This window comes from Sciurus vulgaris (genome assembly GCF_902686455.1).
Source record: "Sciurus vulgaris genome assembly, chromosome: 13".
In the NCBI taxonomy this organism is placed as follows: domain Eukaryota; kingdom Metazoa; phylum Chordata; class Mammalia; order Rodentia; family Sciuridae; genus Sciurus; species Sciurus vulgaris.
In genome coordinates this window covers 86,983,125-87,009,057 of record NC_136474.1, presented here as the reverse complement: position 1 = coordinate 87,009,057, position 25,933 = coordinate 86,983,125, and the positions used below count along the sequence as shown (strand labels likewise).

The 25,933-nt window shown below is 39.4% G+C and overlaps 1 protein-coding gene and 1 long non-coding RNA gene across 4 annotated transcripts in view; one reads left to right on the top strand and one right to left on the bottom strand.

The window, feature by feature from the left end:
- LOC306643055 overlaps nt 1-25,488 on the bottom strand; it is a 50,033-nt gene extending 24,545 nt beyond the window's left edge. For 2 of the 3 annotated variants that reach the window (XR_013758809.1, XR_013758810.1), the window contains exons 1-2: nt 25,359-25,488; nt 14,887-14,961 (exon numbers count right to left, since the gene is read on the bottom strand). This is a non-coding gene — a long non-coding RNA (uncharacterized lncRNA). Of the gene's footprint in view, nt 1-1,123; nt 1,223-14,886; nt 14,962-25,358 lie in introns of those variants that run through there. The other variant, XR_013758811.1, reaches the window with a different exon arrangement.
- On the top strand, nt 8,109-9,428 carry LOC306642910 (lupus La protein homolog). The gene has a single exon (XM_079108712.1). It carries the CDS (start codon nt 8,211-8,213, stop codon nt 9,417-9,419), a length of 1,209 nt encoding a protein of 402 aa, XP_078964838.1. The 5' UTR covers nt 8,109-8,210; the 3' UTR covers nt 9,420-9,428.
- Nucleotides 25,489-25,933: the final 445 nt, after the last annotated feature.

Sequence of the window (25,933 nt, the reverse complement as noted above, 5' to 3'; positions counted from 1 at the left end):
TGGCAGGTGTCATTGATATGAGCTGTCTCCCCAAAGCTTCTGTGTTATTTCTGGAATGTTCTGAGGTAAAATGATTGGATTATGAGAGCTGTAACCTAGTCATCCAGCCAGGTTTGAGTGGCCTCCCTGGGTGTAACTTCAGGCAGGCGGGTGTGGCTGAAGGAGCCTGGCCGCTGGGTCCATGCCCTGGGAGGGTGACCCTTCCCTGGTGCCTCTTCCATCCTCTCTGTGCTTCCTGATCCCACCATGATCAGAGCAATTTTCCTCCATGACGTGCTACTACGACTTTACCTCGGACCCAGAGCAGGCCACCTGTGAACTTGAGACCTCTGAAACCATGAGCCCCAAATAAACATTCCCTCCCCTAAAAGAGGTATTCAAGTCAGGTATTTTGGTCATAGTGACACAAAAGCCAATTAGCACAGGGGTATAAGAGGCTTAAAACCCTCAAGGGAGAAAATATTAATGAGCTGTTGAACAGAGGAAGAAAAAGATGACCTGGTGATTTCAGGATATTCATTATCTCTTTATATCAATAAAAGTGAATTTAACTATGTTATACCCACTTAATGTAAACACTTTACTTCCTTTAAAAGTACTTATGAGCAAAGAAATGTGGTAAACATAAATAAGGGAATTTTGGGGACCTATGGGCCTCCATTCGAATCTTTACTCCACCACTCAAGCTGTGTGATATTGTTGTAATTATATAATCCTTCATGTAATTATATCTGCACTTTAATTGTGTGTTAATTGGATGCAATGTGCCTACATCACAGAGTTGTCAGTGGGTTTAGCAATACCACCATGACATCTAACACACTCTATGGGACAGAGATAGCGCTCCAAGAATTATTAACAGTTGTGTAACTACCTACTCAATGGAGGTGGACACTGCACAGCTATCCAAAGACAGTGGAACCTATGGTTTTCAAAAAAAATTATTCTGAAGAGAAAAATGATCTTAAAATCTTTGCAAAAGAAAGGAAGAGTTGAAATTGTCATAACCTTACCCTGTGACATCAATACTACAGTATTGCTTGGTCCAGATATTTTTCCTAAATGCATGAAATATTTTTTAAATGCTGCAGTGGAGGTTGTTGGGTTGGTTCGACATGCACACAAACCTTGTGAACTCCTGAAAGGCTGTGAAGTAACAGAGCTGTATGCACCAGCACCAGCAAAATAAGTGGCAGCTCAAGGCCAGGTAACACTGAGGAGGCTAAGAGAATAAGCCAAAAAGAAGAAAGCCAGAACTGCAGAAACCATGTGTGGAAACAGCCTGCGTGAAGCACCACAGGGAGAGAGTTGTGGCGCAGAACTTGTCACAGTTGGTTTGCAAGGGAAGTGGCTTACTTAGCCATAATTTAGTTATTTGTTTGAATCCAAAACCTAGCTTGTACTACTGACCAAACAGTAGAAGACTTGATTTCTGTCCCTGGAGAGTAGGGGAAAAATGTTGAGTAGCAGGAAAAATAACATCCCTGAAAGAAGGGGTATGATCAAAACCAGAATAAAACAATAAGTGGAAATGGCATACAATGTTTTATGCCTCAGTGTGGGACGCAGACTTCGGCATCCAGAGTGTCTCAGCTACCCAGAGTGAATGTTGCTGAATTTCTTCACAGAGCAAACCAGCATGGTTGTGCAACTGCACTGATGTAACTAGACAGACAGTGAGAATGTGCTCTGGGCTGCTGACAAATCAACAATATTATTGAGCAATTTCGGTGTCCTAGGCACCCAACATAGTCCTCAGTGTACAGCAATGTGTGACTTGAATTGTGTGCCCCCAAAGGATATGTTTAAGTCCTAACCCCTGGAACCTTCACATGTGACATTATCTGGAAATAGAGTCTTCGCAGATGTAACCAAGTTAAGAAGAGACCATATGAATTAGGGTGAGTCCTAATTCCAGTGACTAATGTCCTTACAAGGAGAGAGAGATTTGGAGGGAGACAGGTACACAGGAAAGGCCAAGAGAACACAGAGGCAGCAAGTGTAAGGAAGGAAGACCAAGCCAAGGGAGTACCAGCCCAGCAAGACCAAAGAGTGTCAGGAAATCAGAAACGACGAAAGGCAAGAGAGGATTCTTCTTCAGAGTTCTCAGAGGGAGACATCCCTGTTGACACCTGAATTTCTGCTTCTAGCCTCCTGAACTGGGGGAGAATCCCTATCTGTTGTTTTAAGCCATCACCCAATTTGTGGTCCTTTGTTAGGGCACCCAAGGAAGCTAAAACAATTCTTGACAGAGCTTGCATTTAAATGGTGAGGAGAGGAATAGATAGTAAGCATGTAAATAATAAATATACTACATAACTTATTTCTGGCATTGGTGAAGCTTTTGAACAAAGAAAGAAAAGCAATGTCACAGAGGGCTCCTTGTACTGTCTTGATAGCTTGTCCTAGGATGGCATTTTTTTGGCATCAGGCACGAGACCATGAGAGGGAAGCTCTTTCCAAAAGAAAAAAGTAAATTCAAAATCTTACTGCCTTTGAAAAAGAGGAGGAAGACTGAGCTTGGGCCATCTGTGGATCAGAAACAAGGCCCACGTGGCTGGAGTGTGCTGAGGGGAGGTGGAAAGAGATGGAGTTTAAGAAGAATCTGGGGCCAGGCCACCAAGATCATAGGAAGGAGTTTGGCATCTGTATTGACTGCAATGGGACAGCATGGAAATGTTCAAACAGGGGAGATTTATGCTCTGTGAGATGATTTTGGCTGCAAGGTGGAAAATGGATTTAGGGGAAGAAAAGAAAAAAACAGAAGAGCCACACAGAGCAGTAGATGTGGTGTAAGCAGGACATTATGGAGACCTGCCTCAGACTGCTGCAGCTGTGGCTGATTTGTGAGACCAGCAAGGGAGATAGATGCCCAGGAGCACTTGGCTATAAAGCCCACGTGTGAGAGAGAAGGAGGGGGAGGGAGATAACATTTTAGAGTCAGTGATGTGGAGTTCGTATTTAATTCATGAGATTAGGTGAGATTTTCAAGATGCATGCAGGGAGAAAAGAAAGATATGCTAGAGCCAGGGTCTTCCAAACCATGGCTTGAGATCAAGAAGAGCCAGAGAATAAGAAAAGAGAAAAGAAAAATAAGGGGAATGTAGACAACAGAACCAGAAGCAGGGTGTGGGCATTTCAAATAGGAGATGGGAAGTAATCCCAGCAAATGCACTTGAAAAGCTGAGTATTATTTCTGGCCTTGGGAAGAGTTTCAGGAGAGGGACACTGTGAATGCCTGATGGGAGAGGTTGGAAAAGAGAAAGGGAGGTTAAGAAGTGGGGCCGGGCTGAGGAAAGGCCAGGACCCAGAGGCCTCATGTTAAAAATAAACTTTGGGAAGCTTTAGAGAAAGTAAATAATGCATCAGAATCGGAAGAGCAGCTCTGGAATCACAGGTCATACAGCCAGAGCCTAAGAGGGAAATCACACCCTCTGCCATCACCCCAACACCCTGCCCTGTGTCTCCCTAGTTTAGAAATTATACAGGCACCCAACCACATCCTGTCATCTCCTAGCAATTAAACAAAGCCACTCAGGAACAACCCAGCGTTTCAGAAAGCTTTCCCTTTACATTTCCCTGCCTGATGTAGTATCTATGTAATTGTGGCCTTTATTTGTCTATTAATATCGACCATGAGGACAAGCTCCTTTAGGAGTAACAAGAGCAGTGACCTCAGGCAAATGCCTTGTTTCAGGGTCCTAATGACTCAGGAAGTAGATGAAGATTCTCGTGATGATGCAAGATTACTTGAATTACGGATGAAGTTTGCCATCATGATATCGTCTTACATATCTCCCAAATCCCATTCCTACTATTGTCAGGGATCCAAAAGGCGGATCATGAAACAGTGCAGGGGAAGAGAAGATTGCCATGACCCCTGTAAACCTCAGTGCATGTATACCTTTGTGATGTTGTATTATTTTTTCCAAGTTTCTCTTAGGTTTATTGGTGCTAAAAAGACTCAAATCATTACCAATGGGATTGCCTATCACAACTTCAAGAACTATTACCCCTGCAGACAGTCCCAATGTAGACACCAAAACATTTCTTTTTTTCTAATTATAAAAGATACGTATCATTATTACCAAAATAGTTCATGAAAACTCCAAACATTTATTGACTTATTCCTATGGATAGTCATTGTTCTTAATGCCTATATTTAACAACTTTAATAAACCTAAGAAATTCGTAATTATAATTTATAAGGGAGAAAAGGGAGACACCAGGTGGGGGGTGGTTAAGGAACTTTCCTGGAATGGCTAATTTTATGTGTCAACTTGACTGAGCTTTGATATAAACATTACTTGGGTGTTTTTCTGAAAGTGTATTTGGATGAAGTTAACATTTAAATTGGTAGAATTTGACTAAATTATATCACTATCTGTAATGAGTGGGCCTCATGTAATCTGTTGAAGACCTGAACAGAAAAAAATGACCTCCCAGAAGACAAAAGGAATCCTCCAGCACATGAGCTTCAGACTTGAACTGTATCATTGGATCTTCCATTGGTATCCAGGCTCCTGCGCACCCTGTGGATCCTGGACTTGGCAACCCCCACGTTGTATGAGCCACGTCCTTAAGATATATGATTGATAGATAGATAGATGATAGATGGATAGATAGATAGAATAGATAGATGATAGATAGATAGAAAGAATAGATGATAGATAGATAGATGATAGATAGACATATAGATAGATAGAAAGAATAGATAGATGATAGATAGATAGATAGAATAAATGATAGATAGATAGATAGATAGATAGATGATAGATAGATATATGATAGATAGATAGAATAGATGATAGATAGATAGAATAGATGATAGAATAAATGATAGATAGATAGATAGATGATAGATAGATAGATATATGATAGATAGAATAGATGATAGAATAGATGATAGATAGATAGAATAAATGATAGATAGATGATAGATAGATATATGATAGATAGAAAGAATAGATATAGATAGATGATAGATAGATAGATAGATAGATAGATAGATAGATAGATAGATAGATAGATGATAGATAGATTTGATTTCACATATTCTATTGGTTCTATTTTTCTGGAAAACTTTAATGCATTGTTCAAAGTCACATAACTACATAACTAGTCTACAGTGGCAGTGGGCTTTTGACAAGGCGCTCCCTCTCTCTCTCTCTCTCTCGCTCTCTCTCTCTCTCCTCTCTCTTTCACACACACACACACACACACACTTCCTTTTTTATGACCAATATCCCAAGTGCACTGCAATCATGTACCCTTCCTCTCTATGCAGCTTTAGAGAATGCTGCTCTCCTCCAGCTGAGAGTTTGCTTAGGATGCAATTTAAGCAAAGAAGACTTTGTCCTTGAATGCAAATTCCTGCCCTCCATAAGGATGTATATTGATTGGAAGTGACTCATTTCAACAGCACCAGACTAAAAAGCTGTCCATTGGTTCCTCCTCTGAGGGCTCCACTTCCCCTGGAGTTTTCCTTAAATTATATAAGTTTCTCCATATTTCATCAATAAATTCCCTTTTGTGCTTAATTTTATCAGAATGTCTCTTCTACTGTTTTTTGGTTGTTGCAACCAGGGAGCCATAAATGACATAGGCATATATTAAGACTATTCTGCATAATAAAGGATTCCCTGCAGAACATGACTCTGTGGCTTTATAAATTGTATCATGGATACATAATATATTTAAGCCCTTCTCTAGCATAAGCCATTCAGGTTGTTTTTACTTTTTCCTTCTTTGTACACACAACCTCTTCCCAGATATTGCCAATATAAACATACAAATGATAAATGAAGAGATTGCATTAACTGACACCTTCTCTCCTATCTTTATATGCTCATGCAGGGTCACCTGAGCTTGGAAATCTGCCTCTGTCCTAAACCCTGGTGGTCACGAGGGTAACCCTCACATACTTACGAAGCATCGATACTGCTCTGGGCACAAGCATCGTTTGGGTTTCCACCTGCCATGCTCTGCTCTGACTCCACCATGCGGAATCTCTGCATGCCAAGTCCTTGCCCCATCGTCCCCACCGTGGGCGAAGCCACCTCTCAGAACACCATTGCGCGTCACGAGAGTGTTCAGTCCTTGTGCTCTCAAAGCCATCCGTTGCTGACTGACTTGCCAGAGCAATCGTGGTGTCCATGCTGGAGTGAAGACACTACGCAAATCTAGAAATGGAAAAATCCTACTTCTCATGCTCGGTCCCAGAGTCTCCTAAAGTTCACACTGAACAAGTTCAAGATTTTGGTGAATTTGGGGGGGGGGGGTGGTATTTTTGTGCCAATGACTCATTTATTCTCAAGCTAAAGGAGACCAGGAAGGGAGGACAAAACATTTTAGGTCTCCAGGGGGAAGAGTTGTGTGCACTTGGAAGAGCATATTTGATATTATGCACATGATTTTATATTTTGGGAGTCAACATGATGCCCCATTATCTTCTAAAATCATATCATAAAGAACAAAGCTGATAAAAAGGAGATTTCTTGGTTGTTGTTTAAATAGAAGTTATACTGATTTGTACCAGGAGGCATAATCTGAGCAGCACCAGGAAATACCGGCGCTCACAGCCACACCATGCACCCACTGCTCCAACCCACTCCTTTGCCTCTCCTCAAAATGAAGAGTCTGTATTTGTATCAACACATTTTTAAAAATTCCAAAAGATCAGGCCTGCAAATCCAGGAAATTGTTAAATTCCAAGAAAAAGAAACAATAAATTTTCAAATATATCTTATTATATCACAAAAGCACTTATATATTTAAATTCCCAGAATACAAAGACATCTGCAAACAATAAGAGAAAGTCTACATCTACTCCCCAGAATACCTTATTAATATCTTATTATATATTGTACAAGTACACTTTTATCCTTTTTCCCCTTTTCCAATCCAGAAGGAAGTACACTGCACATGTATTTGCATCTTGGATTTTTCACTTAATAGTCTATCTTGAAGGTTTTTCCATATCAGTACATATTCTTCTTTTATGGCTAGGTTTTCCCTAAATTAAAGTTGTATGCTAACTTTGTCTTTTTAATGATTCCAAACCTTGCACTAATATACTATCTGTAAGATACATGAGTACTGGGCTCCAAGGTATCTTCATATGTGATTGTGATATAATATTCCCTCTGTAGAGATTGTACCAAATCCATGCCAATCACGCTTATAACAGTGGACCTATCTTCCAATGAGTTCACCACATTGAGTTTCACTGAGTTTCAATTTCTCTTTCCAACCTGTCTAGATGAAAAATACACAATATCATTTTAATCTTAACTTGTATCTCTATTATGAATGTAGTTGACCTTCTTTTCCTATTTTAAGTACTATTTTAATTTCTCTTTCTGTGATTGATCTGTTTAGACACTTTTTGTAAAATTGGATAGTGAGAAATCTTTCTTTTGGGGATCAAACCCAGGGTCTAACGCATGCTAAGCAAGTATCTACCACTCTTTACATATTCGGGATATAAATTCTTTGTGATATAAATTGCAAATAGTATTTTCCAGTTTGTCCTTTAACTTTTGACTTGGTCTGCAGTATTTTGCTTTGGTTCTGCTTGTTTGTGTGTTTGTTCTACCTGAAGCTATTTTTTGAGGACTGCTGCCCACCAGGTCCTATCTCTATAGACATTTGAGGGTGACCTTCCTACCTCCCACTGAGTCAATTGCTGTTTCATCATCTACCTTCTCTCCACATACTGTGAATTGGGGTGACAGGTGTTTCCAAGGTTCATGGAACATGAGATTCTTTTTTGATTTTTTGTTCATGTCATTTCTGAACAGGTTTCAAGAAGTCAAGGGAGAGAGACTCCCCTCACCTAAAGGGTCTTTTTGGCTGATGGAAATATGATGCTTAACCCAAGATCTGTTCATCAAACAAAAAGAAATGTTATGTTTGTTTTCTAGAGGTCTTGTTTAAGATGTTCTTCCATTCTCTGAGGAAATTACATCAACTCTGGAACAATTTCCTTTATGAGAAATTGGTTTTAAACTCAGCTGTTAATATCCAAAGCTCTTAAAGAAGCTTACATTAGAAATGTTAGCACATTTTAGTAAAAAGATAATCCCCTCAAAGGAAAGTGGTCTTAGAGTGCGTTAGGCCAGCCGGCGGCGCTGCGAAGTGGAGACATCTGGTCGTTGTTAGTGAGCTTGTGGCGCGCTTGCAGGGCCCGGATCTTAAAGATAGCCACAATGGCTGAAAATGGTGATAATGAAAAAATGGCTGCTCTGGAGGCCAAAATCTGTCATCAAATCGAGTATTATTTTGGAGACTTCAATTTACCACGAGACAAATTTTTAAAGGAACAGATCAAGTTGGATGAAGGCTGGGTACCTTTGGAAATAATGATAAAATTCAACAGGTCAAACCGCCTAACAACAGACTTTAATGTAATTGTGGAAGCACTGAGCAAATCTAAGGCAGAACTTATGGAAATTAGTGAAGACAAAACTAAAATCAGAAGATCTCCAAGCAAACCCCTCCCAGAAGTGACTGATGAGTATAAAAATGATGTAAAAAACAGATCTGTTTATATTAAAGGCTTCCCAACTGATGTAACCCTTGATGACATAAAAGAATGGCTAGAAGATAAAGGTCAGGTACTGAATATTCAGATGAGAAGGACATTGCACAAAGCATTTAAGGGATCAATATTTGCTGTGTTTGATAGCATTGACTCTGCTAAGAAGTTTGTAGAGACCCCTGGCCAAAAGTACAAAGACACAGATCTGCTAATACTTTTTAAGGAAGATTACTTTGCAAAGAAAAATGAAGAAAGAAAGCAAAATAAAGTGAAAGCTAAGTTAAGAGCTAAGCAAGAGCAAGAAGAAAAACAAAAGTTAGCAGAAGATGCTGAAATGAAATCTCTAGAAGAAAAGATTGGATGTTTGCTGAAATTTTCAGATGACTTAGATGATCAGACCTGTAGAGAAGATCTGCACATCCTTTTTTCAAATCATGGTGAAATAAAATGGATAGACTTTGTCAGAGGAGCAAAAGAGGGAATTATTCTCTTTAAAGAAAAAGCCAAGGAAGCACTGGATAAAGCCAAAGATGCAAACAATGGTAACCTACAATTAAGGAACAAAGAAGTGACTTGGAAAGTACTAGAAGGAGACATGGAAAAAGCTGCTTTGAAAAAAATCATACAAGACCAACAAGAATCCCCAAACAAATGGAAGTCAAAAGGTCGCAGGTTTAAAGGAAAAAAGGGTAATAAACCTGCCCAGCCTGGGTCTAAAGGAAAAGTACAGTTTCAGGGCAAGAAAACGAAATTTGATAGTGATGAAGACCGTGATGAAAATGGTGCAGCAGGAACAGTGAAAAGAGCAAGAGAAGAAACAGACGGAGAAGAGGCTGCATCAAAGCAGCAGGAAACAGAACATGGGGCCGGAGACTAGTAGTTTAGTGATTTTTTTTTTTTTAATTCATTGTAGTTAGGTTTTAAGCTGCTTTTTGTCTTTGGAACCTTTTAAAAAGAAAACTGAATTAGGTCCACTTCAATGTCCACCTGTGAAAAAAGGAAAAATTTTTGTTTAACTTGTCTTTTCTTCTGATATCCAAGTGAGGGTATTTTGTTTTGTTTTATTTTTTAATGTATAGTTTTGTTTGTGTTCAGAAGATTCAAATATCAAAAGGAAGATTCTTCCACTAAATTGCCTTTGTAATATGAGACTGTATTAGTACAAACTAATAAAATATATACTATATAAAAAGACCAAAAAAAAAAGAAAGAAAGAAAGAAAGTGGTCTTAATCATGTTATGTTCTTTTACACCTGGACATGGAAAAGTGACCCATGCTCCCAAATGGGAATAGAACAATTCCATTACAGTAGCACTGAGGTGGGAAATTAAGTTGCATGTGCATTATGAAAATTTACCTCCTATGACCACTGAAGGAAAAAGAAAGATTATTTTGTATTCAAGTTTGAAAATCTTGCTTATCATTTTCTTTTTGGATACAAATAGTTCATTCCAAGGAAAGTCTGTCTATCTTGTAATAAGTCTCATGCAAAGTAACTTATAGGAATGTCTGATGAGCTTCATTGGACAGGATATAAAAATTAAAACTAAGCTCCATAAACCACAAAATTAGCTGCAATAATCACTAATATGTGGCCTCGTTGTTGCTTCTTATACAAACTGCCTTCAGTTGTAAAAATTAATACTGCACATCAAAGTTGGCTTTTTTCCAGGTATATGTCTCAGTTCTATTAATAAATAGAATTTTATCAGTCCTATTTAAAATTGTTTTGAAGATGACAACAAAGACATTTTAGAGAATGAGCAGAATATTTTACATCACTTCCTAAGTGCCACAAATAAGTAATTTGCTCTGCTTACAGGTGCATAGACTGAGACGGAATTATTCCCTGGCATGAGCATCAAACGGGTAGTCCAGTAAGAGCTGTGATTCAGGGAAATCTGCAGCCTAATACATGCATTAACCAGCTCGCCTTTTTCTAATAGATGTTACATCACTTAACACACCGTAAGGTTTATTCGCCGTTTAGCACTTATGGGCTTTTCATGGGCAATTCCCTCCAGCCTGTGTAGGAGTCACAGAGGACACTGCCCCACCTGCAGCGAGGATAAGGGACTCTAAACACAGCCATCTACAGACTCACTTGAGCGTTAATCGGCAATGCTTCTCCTCGTTCATCAGGTTCTCCTATTTTCAGGAAAGAGATCTTGTGACCAAAGTGGATGAGTATGATAAATAAAGGCGAGAGAGGTGAGGATGGGTTTCAAAGGGACACGTCCCAGTCAAAACAGCGCAGGACCGGAGTGGGCGGCACGTTGCTGGGTATGGTTTGAGCACCACTTGACCCTCCCATCTGCTTTGCTCAAAAGCTCAAAGGTCAAGACTTAAGAAAGGATGATTTCTGTGCAAGTTTAAAGAATGCTTGATGGATGCTAACTGTACCTGTGTTTAAGCTCTGAATTGGTCTATTTGGAGCTGGAATTGAATTGGAACAGAAAACCAAGCAGCTCCTTAGAATCATCAAAACCTAAGTGGTGGTTTAAGACAAGTAAATGACCTTGCCTTGACCTAATGACCCAAATCACGTGACAAGACACATTTTTCCATCTCTCTCTCTCTTTTTTTCCCTCCAGTAGGAAGGCAACAGTCTAGTCCCATGAGCTAAGTAGTATCAAATTAAATGTCTGAATTTTAATTATATTTTAAGCCCATTTCTGGCAGGCCTTGTAATAACAGTAATAATCATATTTTAGGGATTGAATTCGACTAGATTTTGGAAAGACTGTTTTCCTATCTCATATAACTTCTCTCTCCCAACAATGACAAAGCCTCCTGAGTATAAGGAAGATAATAAGAAAGGCAGAGGCTTCCCTAGAAACAGCCTGATAAGAATGCAGACAGGCAGCAGCATCCAGTAATTGTCCTCGTAGTCAAGACCTCATGGTCAAGTCCTCGGTCAAGACCGAGTGTCGCAAGGTTTAAAAATAACAGCGGTGGTCAGAGCAAGGGCTGTCAGCTTCAGAGAAGAAAGGGCAGCTAAATCTGGAAGGACAACTTGCTCTGGAAAAGACAGTGCGTGGAGAAGACGAGAGAGTGAGAAGGGCTGAGTTTCCTACAGAACACGGTCCTGCACGCCAGAGCCACCGACAGGCAACGCTGTGAAGTGCCAGGGGCCCCTGTGTGTGGAGAGGCGGTCCAGGATGTGCTGCTCCTGCCGCTGCCCCCACGGCGGGCCAAGGCCGCTTGGGAAGGTTGCCTCTAGTTCTAAGCCAACCAAACATTCGCAAATCCAACCACATAATGGACCTTGGGATTCCTCCTCCAGCTTCAAGAGCAGAACTCTACTCATAAAGATCAGAATTCACGTGCATACAGGCACACGTGTGTGTGTGTGTGTATCTGCATGTGTTCTAATATAAATACTATTGTTCATCTATAATATATATGCATACATACACATAAATACGCACACACACCTTGTTTTAGCCTCAGAAAAATAGAACTATTAATGTTCCCTCATGAAATGCGAGTGTAAGTGGTTTGTTAATGTAGTTATTAAAATATAGCATATGTGAGGTTTATTCAGGAAAAATAAGTCTAATTTGTTTTTTCAAGTTGCTCTTATGTTTTATTCTGTTAAGTGTCTCCTTAGGTTTGTGTATTCATATGTTTTCTCAAATCTTTCTGAAGTGTATTATTCCACTCTATCACTATGTAGACTTAAAAACAATACATAGAATCATTATCACATTCATAATATATGATAAAGTTTTAAAATAAAGTAATGAAATAACTTGATGTTTTAAATACACTTACCCCCTTCATCTGCTTGGAAATAGGTATTTTAAAATATAAAAATAAAAATAAATTTCTAAAAAACAAGAATTTCTTCCAATTGGATAAGTGACTATTACTTAAGTTTTCTGCACTTGAACTCAATATTAGACATAAGTGGAGAGATCTCGTCTCAGGTAATGATATACTGATACTGTACATTTACATATCACCATATATTTTCAAACATTACCAAATCCCATAATGCATATAGGAAAAGCATTACTCTCTCCAATTTTGCCATGAAGAAATAGAGGTCAGAGAAATTAAATGATTTACTAAAAGTTACAGAATGAGGCTGCAAAGAACAGGTATCCTAATTAATGTCTCCTGAAAGCCCTCTTCCTAAATACGATCATTCTATCATTTAAAACAAAACTCATGTTCCAAAACCACATATTAATGTCTAATACATGTAATTTTCTTATGATGATAGTTCACAGCAAGACTGAAGTCCAGAGTAATTGAGTATTTTGCTAAAATCTTATAAGTAGAGTATGTAGCATCGTATTCACTGATTTTTTTTTTTTTTTTTTTTTTTTTGGTAGAACGAAAGAGAAAGAGAGAGAGAGACCATCTAGGTATAATAAATAAATAATTACCAAATGAAACTATTGTTAGTGAAGTGAATAATACCTTCTTCACACCCTCCAGTTCTATAATCTTTAGTATTTACTTTATTCCTTGAACTTTTTACCTCATGATCTAACAGTAGATGCTGCATTTCCAAGCATTATGACAATATCTGAAGTCAGGAAATGGAGAAGATGATTGGTAAAGGAAGATGGCAGGAGAGTCAAAGTTCAGAGCTTTCTCCATTTATTTAGGGAGAAATAGATATTTCCCAGAAACTTCCCTAAGACATCCAGAAAATGATCTAAAGACTTATTTCTAGTACTACAAGGAAGATGTGAAAGGTGAATGTCTTTTTCCTTTTGTGCTGCTATAACAGAATACCTGAGACTAGGCAATTTATAAAGAACAGAATTTTTTTTCTCATGGTTATGGAGGTTGGGAAGTTCAAGACCTGGGCATCTAATGAGCAAGCAGGCTCTGCCTCCAAGATGGCACCATGAATGCTGTGTCTTCTGAAGAAGAGAAATTTTGTTCCTCACAGGGCAAAAGCGGAAAGACAAAAAGCTCCATCATTCAGTCCTTGACCCAGGCATTAATCCATGGAACTAAACACCTCCCATCAAGGCTATCTCCCAACTGCTGAAACTGGCGATTAATTCTCCAACACACAAATTTAGGGAAACATATTCAGACTACACCATGAAAACATTTTATAGTCCCAGTTTCATACTGGCAAATAAACAAGAGACTCAGGTTGGGAATGGTGTCCAGGTTTGGAACTTGTTATTGTCTCTTTGTTGTTATTGTTATTGTCTGTTTGTTTTGGTTTTTTGACGAAGTCTTGCTAAATTGCCCAGGCTGACCTCAAACTCATGATACTCCTGCCCCAGCCTCCTAAGCAGCTGGGATTATAGGAATGTGCCACTGCATCTGTCTCGTTCCTTCTCTTGTTCCTACTTTATCCCTTACATCTTGATGTGAGTTATTTCCTTCTGAGACACCTCTTAGCTCTTGGTTAAGAATTTCATTCCTCCACAATGTCTCGTACCTCAGTGACTAAACTCACCTCTATTTGACAGACTACAGAATTCCCTGACACTTGAGACTTCACATGGACCACCTGGGGCAATGGATTCTCATGTTTCTTCACAGATATTTCACTCAGAGTTTAGAGATACACTTCAAAATTAAATTCCCACAGTACACGATATGGACCCTTAATGGAGATCCTAATGAGATGATGAAAAGGAGACACTTGAGCTTCTTCAGGAATCCAAACACAGCCAACATCCATTCAAGCTAATATGGACCTAGTGCACTGGTACAAGCCTTGCATGAGTGCAAGAGAGCAAAGCTCACACTTTTACAGTCTGCAGGCTGTCCTCACACTCCAATTAGAAAATCTTAGTCAATAATGTCTTCCCATCTGGGCATAGCCTTTCCCCCCAAACTGAACTCATTCTGAGAGTTAGTTCCTCCAGTCACGTTTAAAGTAGACTATAAATATCTCTGTATCACCACACCACAGACCAGTGACCTGCATAAGAGAGACAGGGAGAAGAGCTATTACTGAGAGCTCTGACAGACTGTATAAAATAAGACATTTCCAGAATAATAACCACTGGATATTTGCCAAAGTACTTAGAAGTCAAGTAGACCTCCTTGATTTCATTATTCAGTCAGCAATTATTTAGTGCCTTCTATCTGCTGGGCACTGATTCATAATTGAATTATATCTAATCCCTGCACTTAAAAAGCTTAATCTGATAGAGATATATACTTAAATAAAAATACTTATTTGATCCTCACCATGACCTTTAACCCTGAGATCTGAGAAGGAGATACTTGGGTAGACTCAGAGAAAGCTGGTAATACAGAACCTTTGGACTTCCCTTGCCAATGGAAGCAGCCTGCCCTCCTAATGTCTTCCAGACTTTGTCTTCTTCTCACTCAGAGATGCTGCAGTAACGACCTCAGGGAAGTTTTCTTACAAGTGGATACTTATTCTTCTCAAGAGTTACCCCATTCATGCCGTTTTCCTTTGAACCTATAATGAGGATTAGATATCAGTGTGCTTCAGGGTGAGAAGTTCAAGGACTTATCTAGGAATAAATAACTCATCCAGTAAAAGAACTACAAGATTTTCTTAATTTATATTAGCTTATTTTGTTAATTAGGGTTGATGTGAACCCACAAAATATGTGTGGAAATAAATTCTAAGAGAATTAGACTTTGGAAGACAGAATATTTATTGATCAAATTTACTGGTATGTGCACATTTATAAGAGCTTCTGAGTTTAATGTGTTGATCGATGTGTCTGCTTGTGACAGTTCTCTTGGCTGGTTGACTAAAACCTGGACTTATCAGTGAGTTAAAATTAATGAGGCTGAGATGCCAGATCATTCCTGGAATAATACAGATAGAGGAGGGATCTAGGGGTTTAAGGAGATAGGAATGTAGAAGTGGACATACCAAACGAAATCATACACACACACACACACACACACACACACACACACACACACTTTCCTAGCAGACCCTGAGGACACTTCTTCCATTAGTGCATTGAGAAACATATTAGTGAAGGAACATAAGCATTTCTACAAAACTCTCTATTCTGCCTTCTGTAGGCCAAGTGCTGTGGTATGGAATTACCAGCAATTCCATCAGTGACATATCTCCCTGAGTAGCACAGAAGGAGTGCTTATCCAAGGTGGAGTACACAAAAGACAAAAAATAATAGTAACCACATCTCAGCATGTAAGGATCAGCAATAGTAGCCCACTGATCAGAGGGCCCGAGAAATGTGGTAGGTGAAGAGCCCACTAAAGTGTTGATCTACCGAACCTGGTGACCTCAACACCAGTGACCAACTATTTACTGAATGACGACGTGGACTGATACATAGGGGCAGCAGTGGGAAGAAGGTCTCCACGTCATATTGAAAAAATAACTGAATTTTGAGGTCAAGAGACCTGAGTTTTCATTTCAGCTCTGCCACCTGCTGGTGGCATGCCCATGGACAAATCACTTTGCTTCTCATACCTGTGATTTTTGACTTAAAAATTGAGAATTTAACCAGATGCTACCTAGCTCTAAATCTCTGTATGAAATGAAGTGCTTCTTAGTCCTGTGCATTAAACACTTGAAGTTGCTCTTTCTTAAAAGGAACCTGATATTTTAAGATTGGTTTGTTTGTGTGTCAGTCACTAGCAATCCTCTTTGTCCCCAGCCCTGTGAAAGATGGGCATATTTGGGACAAGATGTATGTCTTCTGGCTGTCTTAATCTCAGGTAGGTAGGTAGCTGGGTGCTTCTTCTCGTAAATCTCACTGTGGCTCTTGTGATCTTTCTTGGCTGACTTTTTCTGAGCTCAAAATTTGCTTTGGGGACAATTCAGGGACATCATGACTGTATCTCCTCAGTGAGCCCTTCTCCTTTTCGGTCCCCCTTGGAACTGCAAGGGCCTGTGTTTTCTCTGGCTAGAATTTCCATGTGGTACCTGATCTTTGTTCCTAACACTATAACAGCATGTTCTACTAGCATTGCACAGGTTGGTATTATAATAATTTACAATTTCGCCCTCCTTTCAAATGATGTATGGAGGATTTCCTGAATGAACAGTGACTGTAATTGCTGAGGATATTGAGCTTTATCAGCCAATTACTGAGCACAGATGATTGCTTTCAAGTATTCCTCGCAGCATACTTGAAATAAAAAGCAACTGGCCCAGTTATGTCAGTGAATTTCATTGCTTCCACCCGTGGGCTTGAGGGGGAGAGAAGCAAAAAAACCTTCGCACCAGAGAAGATAAATTCAGCCCGTACAGCCTTTGCTTTCCAATTCCTGTTCCCCATCACCAGCGTTTTTACGGAACCTCCAGGGCTGGCGTGTTCTGCTCTTTTATAATCCATTTCTTTAATGGCAATGTCAGGCAAAGGTCTTAGTAAGGAAGTCTTTCGCTTGTGCTCTTTAAAAGGGCAAAAGCAACAAAATAGTTTTCAGAGAAAGAAGAAAATAAGTAACCCCTTTCTATCATTTCTTTGTTCCCAGTCAGAAGAGTGTGGAGGTTTCTCAGCCTTTACTATCAGTGCTTAACAATGGACTAACTCCGTGTGTTTGCCGAAGGGCTTTTCCTGGTCCTGTTGATGTGGCTTAATCGTTCATCTGTAGTCTGGCTGTAACGACTGTAAGCACGGTGACTGAAATCAGTAGATGCTGTACTTTATTACTAGACAGGCATGCATCATGCTCAGTCAGCTTATCATCTGATCTTAGAACATCCTGGAAAATATGAAACTAGGAGACTCAGTACAGGGGGAGATGAGGAGTGTATGATTAACAGGGAGTTTACCCAGATCCAATCATCTAAGCCACATATGGCAAGTAAACATTCCCTTATTGGAAATTCAGATATCTACGAGGGGAGCTAAAAAGCACAGGAAGTGCAATGAGAGGGGACTGAAGTATTCACCAGGAGCTCTCCAAGATGTCTGTGGTCTTGGAAGTGAGTCCCTAGGAGGCACTTGCATGGAGGCGAAAGCCTCAAGATGCATGTTACAGCAACTGAGTGTTAGTGAACTGCCTTCGGCAAGAGTACGGACTGCAGATCCAGCAGGAGAAGAACGTCCTCTGAGTAGCAGGCCTCTCCCTGGTTCCCCCGACTCTTATGGATAGCTTCATGAAACACTAAGGAATGTAATTCTGAAGAGGACCAGATGATAGCCCTATCAGCTGTTTTGGTCTAACCTGATTTTCAAGACATCTGTAGCCTTATGTGAGTTTTCATTGATTTAAGGAAATTCTGCATCTTACCAAAAGAGTCAATAAGAACTGTTCAATTTTGAAAGAATAGTTTAAAAGAAAGTAAGAAATATTTATCTGATGTAGAAGTCTTTTAATCTCACATGTGTGTATGCATAAATACACATTTGCACATCCCACTAATGGACAGATCTCCCATATTCCTGTTGAAGTCAAGCACCTTGAAAAAGGTATACCAGCTGTTTCTGCATCTTTTCTTCCTATTTAGACCTCAGCCAGCACATTTAAGCATCTTCCATCCCATTATCTTTTGAAATTCTTCTGGAAACAGTGACCAAATGTCTCCTAATTGCCTCACACAAAGGCTGTATTTCATGATCATGCCGTAGCCCCCTTAGCAATTGCTTACGGTATATTATATAATTAAAGAATATGCGAAGTTCATAAACTCAAGAAATATTAATACACTTATTCACGAATCCACTATTGTCAATCAAATAAACTTTGTCCTGAGGTGGACAACTGGATCTACCTTCTTTATATCAACACAGTGTCTTCACCTCAACTTCAGACTGTCAACATCTGTAACCAACAGCTCACCTTGTATACAACTGGGAGAACCATTTTTCCTACCAACAAGAAAAGAATCAACTCCAAAGCTGGCATTATAAATTCAAATAGCATTTACATCTCCCTCTGCATATACAAATATCACCATCCTAAGACCAATCTGCTTTCCAAACTGCTTACACAGTTTTACTCTTAAATATATTGTGCTTTATGGAATTGCCCAATAGATCTCTTAAGGATAGTAACATGCACGATACATGTATTTGTTTCTTAACAATGCTGAGAGTGTATCCATTCCTGGCTTCCTCCACGGGGCAGGCTCACAGCTCAGCACATTTTATCTTACACACAATACATTCTTGGCTCGTCTCTGCAGCCCTTTTTATAACCACCATTTCTGTTTTATCTCTGCCTCTTCACCCTATAAGCCACTTTCTTCACATTTTTCATTGCAGACCTCTCCCAGGGGTCAGCCCATACCTGGTTGAAGCCCCAAATCTGCCTCCCAGATTTTTTTATTCTACCTTCTCTTATAGAGCTTAAGGAATCTCCTGAAAATTAGGACTTTTTTCTTAAAATTTTCTTCACCCAGGGCTTTCACATTTTCCCTCTCTGGAAAATTTCCTCCAGGCCCTCTCTTCATTGTTCTCTTTTGGTTCCCTGTTCCTCTCTCCCTGGTTCCTCTTCTTAATCCTCACTGTTACACAGAGAACTACCGTCCTCTGGCCCCAGTGACGTCTGCTCTCCATTATAGAATTAAAATCAAGATTTTTCATATTGTACAGGCAGTATATGCTTATTATGAAGTACAGAAAATGAAGGATAAAAGTATAAATCGAATCAAATACAGTTTTATTGCCCAAGAATGATGCCTATAAATATGGAACCTGATTTACAGACATAGTATCTTTCTTATAAACATAGCATTACTTGGCTTCGATGTGGCAATATATCAAGAGCTCAGTGAATGTCCATGGAGCCGCCCACATTTCTCAGCCTCCTTGTAGCTCTGTGGGACCACATGATAGCTTAGTTCTGTGTCACTTCCAGGCTGATGCATCAGATGCAGTGCATGACCCTCTAGCTTTCCCATTTACAGATGGAAAAAGCTCCCATCGGCTCAGCAGCTTGGATCTTTGAGTAATTATGTGAAGCACAGGGGCTCCACTTCATTCCTTCCCCCAGACCTACAACGTCTACGAAACTGGAGCCCACTGAGACATTCAGCTGGGGAATAAACTTTGGAGACACATGGATGGTATCTTGAGTCATAAGACGAGATGAAGGAGAATAAGGGAAGAAAGGAGGACTGAGGATCCCAGGGCTAATATTAAGGTCAAGTAAATGTCATAGAAGTCAGAAAAGAAGAATAATAAGCAGTGAGGGTAAAGTAGGAAGAAAATCAAGGCAGCAGTGTCCACAAAGCCAAATGAAGGACACATATCAGGAAGGAAGGAATTTTAGTACGAAATGCTGCTGATGCACCAGGTAAGATGAAAGTCAAAACCAGTCCATTAGCTCTAGCAGGGTGGAAACCATTAGCTGCCTGGCAAGAGCAGTTTGTTACAGCTTGGTGGAGCAAAAGCCTGAGCAGAGGGTGGTCAAGAGACAACCGAATGGATTCAGAGGAAGATTGTAAGCAGCATCCTTGTGGAAAATTTTGTTGCAAAGAAAGAAAATAACTTTTTTTTTTCTCTTTAAGATGGGAAAGCAATAACATGAATTTATGTTGATCTGAATTTTTCAATATAGAACAATGAAACTGGTGATGTAAGAGAAAGAGAGGAAAATTCTGATAATGAGGTTTGTGAGTGGGAAAGAGAGAAGGAGACCTAATGAATATGTAATAAATTCCTTTTAGGGAAATAGAGGCTGAGTCTGAAGGAGAGGCGGTGCCCAGGGGAGGGTCATGGCCGGGACTCGGTGGCAGCCACGGTTTCGCTCGGTTAGCCAGGTTCGCCTGCACAGAAACAAGTGTTGATAATGGTGTGACCCCACTTGGCAGGGGCGAGAGAGAAGCCATTGTCACCAAACTCTAGTATCAGAAGGAGAACACAAGTATCCAAACCAAATGGGTGACTTTTGTGGTATTCCATCATTTTCTCAAAATCAGATGGTTTTTTCTTTGTTTGTTTACTTCAAATTAGACGGATAAGCAAGACTCAACTATAGGAAACTCACTTGAAACATAATGACTTAGAAAAGGTATTTCTACATGTGTTTATATGATTTAGATTTTCTGTTTACAGACACTGAATTTCTCTGTAAGTACTGCTTTAGAATTGTTCAACACATGTGGGTATACTATGTCTTCATTTACATTAAGATCAGCATACTTTCTTGACTTCTCTGGATTCCTTCTTTTAAACCCCAAATTTTAAGAGTAAAATGACAAGAAAAATACATAATGCTAACACTAATCCAAAAACTCTACATATCATGCCTATATGAAGATAAGAAAAGTCAATTTCATGGAAAAAGGAATACCAGAGCTAAAGATGGTCTTTTGAAAATAATGAACAATTCAAATCACCAAAAGTACAGAAGTCATTAACATTGAAAATTCTCATATCAGAGTTTCAAAGTACATGAGGCAAAACTAAAAGAACTGCAAAGAGAAACAAAAGATTGACACTAGTACCCAGAGATTTTAGCAGTCGTCTTTCAAACATTGATAGAACAGGTGAATAGAAAACTACTAAAGTAGAAGTGTTAAAACAGTACTAGACACAGGTAGACTATTCCAATCACCAACAGCTGAACATTCTTTTAAAGTGCTGAGAACATATTTACCAACATTAACCATATTTTGAATGATGAGACAATTTTCAATAAAATTGAAAAGGATTCAACTCATAGCAAGTATGTTGTCTGACACTAATGGAATTCAGTTCAAAATAAAATTAAATATCAATAATACAAAAATAACTGAAAAATTCCTAAATATTTTGAAATTATCCCATTTGTAAGTAACCTATGGATTAAAGAAGAAAGTTAAAGGAAAATTAGAAAGTATTCTGAACCTAATAGAATTGAAAATAGAATATCAAAAGGGGTGGGTTAGGTGTAAAGCAGTCATAAGAGGGAAATTCATTGAGTGCTTACATGAGAAAAAATGTTCTCCAATCAAGGACCCAGCATCCACCATAAGAATCCAGAATATGAAAGGCAAATGAAATGCAAATTATGTCCTTGAATTTTTCCCAGGAATGAGATATGGGTCTAACATCCCCACATCAATCATTATAAAGGCAAGTATGTCCAATTAGGTCATTCTACTGTTCCAGGGACAGACACAGAGCAATGAGTAAAGCCCTTGTTTCATTTCAGGAGATAATATTTCCATGAAGCAAAAGCAGAATGTACAGTTTGACCTAAAAGATATATATGATTTTCTCAACCCAGATCCATTTACCATATGATAATAGAAAATCCATTCTGGAATGTAGCATCAGGTGGGTGAGAATCTTAGCTTTGGGATGGTTTTCATCCTTTCCCGTGTCCTCACAGATATTGTTGTAGAAAACTGGGCTAGCTGCCTCTGGCCAGTTGACCCACTGACCATATTAAATCAAAATTCACTTATCACCAATTCTAAATCATTTATTCGAATTTCTGTTTCATCACAAACAGACCAAAATAAGGACCATATTCTATACATATGTTGGTGCCATTAGCATCCCACCCATCACCTGGACAAATAGCAGTCACACAATATTTTTTTTTAAGCAACCAAATTGTTTTGTTAAGTTCAGGTAACAGTGTGCTACGCAACAGTCAGGTTGAAACACTAGAGCCAGATGAAGCTGAAAATCCCCAAAACTAAAGCACAAAATAGAAACCACTAATCCCCTGAAATTTGACAGAAGGCAGAAAAGGTTTCTTTTTTCTCATAGCTTGAAATAAACCAAGAGGCTGCTGTGATCGTTGACCAGTAGCAAATGTGACCCTTTAGTAGGAGAGACCTAAGAGGCCCCCAGAGCCACTTTCAAACCTATTGCTGTGGCCTTGCTCACCACATTGGTGACAGATTGACCACACAGCTCAGTAATTCGACCATGGGTTGGCCATTTGAGCAATCATTTAGCCAATAATCAAAATGCATGGGGGAAGGATCTTCCCGACGCCCTCCGTTACGTGAGAAGTGAGGCTATGGCTAATGAGAGGAGGCAATGCCTGGGGCGGACAAGGCAAGATGAGTTTATTTCCTAATGCAGCTAAGTCTTACCTTTATGGGCATGCACCAAAGAGGAATAGAAAATAGAGAGCACATAATTTTGCGATTTTGTAATAAGTTTGAAACTAAACACTAGGAAACCTTGTCAGCCCCTGCTAAGCTGATTCCAATTAAGGCTTCTGGCAGGGTTCCAGCTGTTTTACTCCTCAAATAGCACAGAGCATAACAAGGTTTATGAAGCATTCAAAAGTCAAATACCCTATTAACATAAACATGTAGTGAAATCAACTCTTCTACCAATTTTCAGCTTGCCTTCTTTCTTTCATTTGGGGCGGGCTGACAGAAGAGGAAATCCATTTCCTCCGTGAAGGCTTTTGTGTGTTTGCCAGGATGCAAAGCAAGTTCTTGTTCTCATGCAGGGTGGACTAGCCACAGGCCCCGACCTAGGAGAGCACATTCCTTAGAAGGAATTCCTTCTGATACTAACTCTGGTACCAAGGCTTGGGCTGTTACTTTCTGTTTCCGTGCTGAATCTGAAGAACAAAGAAAAAAGAGCCAGTGATGTTGGCTCCCACATGTGGTTTTGATTCCTGTGCCCCTCCTGATCTGTTTGAAAATGGATTTGTTAACTCAGACTGCCACCACCAAGATTTAATGTAAAAAGGGGTCATTTCCTTGACCATGGAAGTCAAATAAGCTCCAAATTGAAGAATATAAGCAGGTAAAATGTTCAAAGTGAAAGAAAAACAAGCAAAAAATTGAAGCAATAAATTTTTGTAGAGGGTGAGCTTAAGAAATAGGAAGAAGGCTATTTTGTCAAAAGCCAGCACCCTTTTTGTCAACCTCCTTAAAAGGCGATAAGTTAAATGGAACTATGTCTCCCTCAGACAGCATCGAAGATATATCTTCCTCTCACCATACAGTTCAATAACTTAGAAGAGGAACTAACTAGGCAAAAGTAGTATTTTTTTTCCTAAAAGTGACTCACAGAAAGGTTCTTTTTTATCGAACATGAAAATGGATTTTCTAATGAAAATAAAAGATACATATATGTGTACGCAGGTGTGCATTTGTAAAACAAACAAATAAATCCATGTGGGTGTTTAACGTGTTGTAGGGATGTTTATAATCATCAAAATATTGTGATCAAATATTAACTCCTTTGGTTAACAAAAATAAAATGAAAATACAATTCTGGATTTGTAATGCACTTCAATCAAAATACTAATAAATTTTCATGAAAACTATTGAAAGAGTATATACAAATAAACACAGAAGAGTAGTTTATGCATCTTTACTCAATCATTTGGTATTCTCATTGAAATACAAATGAAACAAAATAATGGTTTTCTCCTCTGTTTCTATACTGAATTTTTTCAGAATACTTAAGTCTTTTAAGAGCCAATTATACATCCCAATGAAATCTATATTCTATAGTCTCATGAATAATGCATTAAATAAATATTCTCAATTCCAACTCTGTACGGGGCAATTCACTAGAAAGTAAGTATTCCATAGTACTTCAAGAAACACATAGATGGGAGAGGGAGACAACCACAGATCTCTTCAGAGTGTGATAACCACAGCAAAATCACATGCAAAGCTCAACAGAGACACTGGAGGTGTGTCCCAGGTAGTGACAGAGCTGCTTGGTTAGACATGCTGACTTGTCAGTTACACAGCCAGCCCATCTCCATTCTCATTTAAAAATTGACTTTGTCTAAGTTTCCTTCCCCTCTAGTATGGTGTCCCCTCATTGATAAAATGAGGATGACCACACCTACCTCATTGGATACCTTGAGGGTTCAAGTGTTTAGCACTCATGAGGTGCTTTTAGCATGTTCCCTGGTACTCAGTAAACACTAGTGGATTTTTATTGCTTTTTTTTTTTTTTTTTGGTCTATTTTTCATTACTACAATTAAATACTTGAGGCTAGCAACTTTTGAAGAAGGGAGGGTTATTTAGCTCTTAATTTGGGAAGTTCAAAGTCCAAACAGCACAATGCTACTTCCCACAAGGAACCCCCTTAAGAGTGGGAGATCACATCACTACCAGATCACAGTTTAGGGGATGGGCTTACTCTTATAACAAGTCCATCTTAGGAGAGCTCAGCGCCCCAGTAGAGGTACCCCAATCAATGGATTCCCAGGGCAGCTCCCCCAATAACCTAAGGCCCTCCCACTAGGCTCCACCTCTTAAAAGTCCCAACACCTGTCAGCACTAGAGACCAAGCTCCCGATACAAACCACATCCAAACCATAGCACTGCTAAAGGGACAGTGGGACTCCTCACAGAGGTGGCTGTGTTCATAGCAAGTCTTAGAGGAGGAGGTGAAGTCATCACGTAGACAAGAGGAGAACTGCAGACAGAGAAGAAAAAGCAGTAGTTACCCAGAGGATGAGGACTGGGAAGGTTGGGACACACTGGAGGACAAAAACGGACACAGATTTGTGTCACTGTGGGAAATTGTTAGTCATGGGTTGCCACCAACTGCTGAGCCAACGCTGAGATTTTTCCCTCCTATTAAAAATAAAGAGAGTGATGCGAAAAGCTCTGACCTTGTTTTGTTAATGAAATGTTTTGTTTGGTAGGATATACTATTTTCCCAGGCCAAACACAGTTTGTAACTAATTTTTTATTGCTTGTAAAATATCTATTATTCTCTATGTTCTAATAAAATTTATCTTAATTGTTTTAAGCGGAATCTGGATAAAGCAGTATTTCCCTATTATATTGAATTTCTTTTGTATTTTTATACGATTAGGCATATAATGACTAGAAAATTATATAATGTATACCCAGATAACCAAACACACACCCCAACTTGGGAAACTGTGTTTAGTAGATTGCATTTCAGGTTGAAGGCTCTTGTGGACTCACGGCATTCCCAGCCCCATTCCTACCCCTGCAGGGCCATGCAGGACAGGGTTACTTCAGCAGGCCTGTGATGCTGAAATCCTGCACTGCTGTGTCTTCGGGTCTGGCTCTCAGGATGCTCCTGGGTCATAAACTCTGAGTTCTTGGTATAAGCTACCTGGTAACAGTGCCTGACTGAGCTTGGAACCAAGTAGTACCAGTTGAAGAGAAAGTTCACATACTGTGATCTATGATGAGGACTTGGTTTTATCTGGGTAGTTGAGGTCATTCTTGCCGGACCTCAGGCACATATCAAGGATCAAGTGAGCTACCCTGGTTGGCAGTGCTTCAAACAGTTATCACACATCACTGATGAGAGAATCAAGGACACACCTGTGACCCCACTGGGAGAGGACCCCAGGAAGCTTGTGCCTGGTTTCTCCTGGGTTCTTCACGTGCCAGGTCTCTGCTGAACTTAATCTGTGTCCTTTATAAGAAACCATAACCATAAATACAGAAGCTTTTCTGAGTTCCAAGTTTTTGTATAAAATCAAGACCAATAATTGTTTCTGGGTCCTCCAGAACCACTACCCTGAATTTGGGTTTATCATTTTCATGCATTTATGATAAATATGTTGGTATTCATATAAA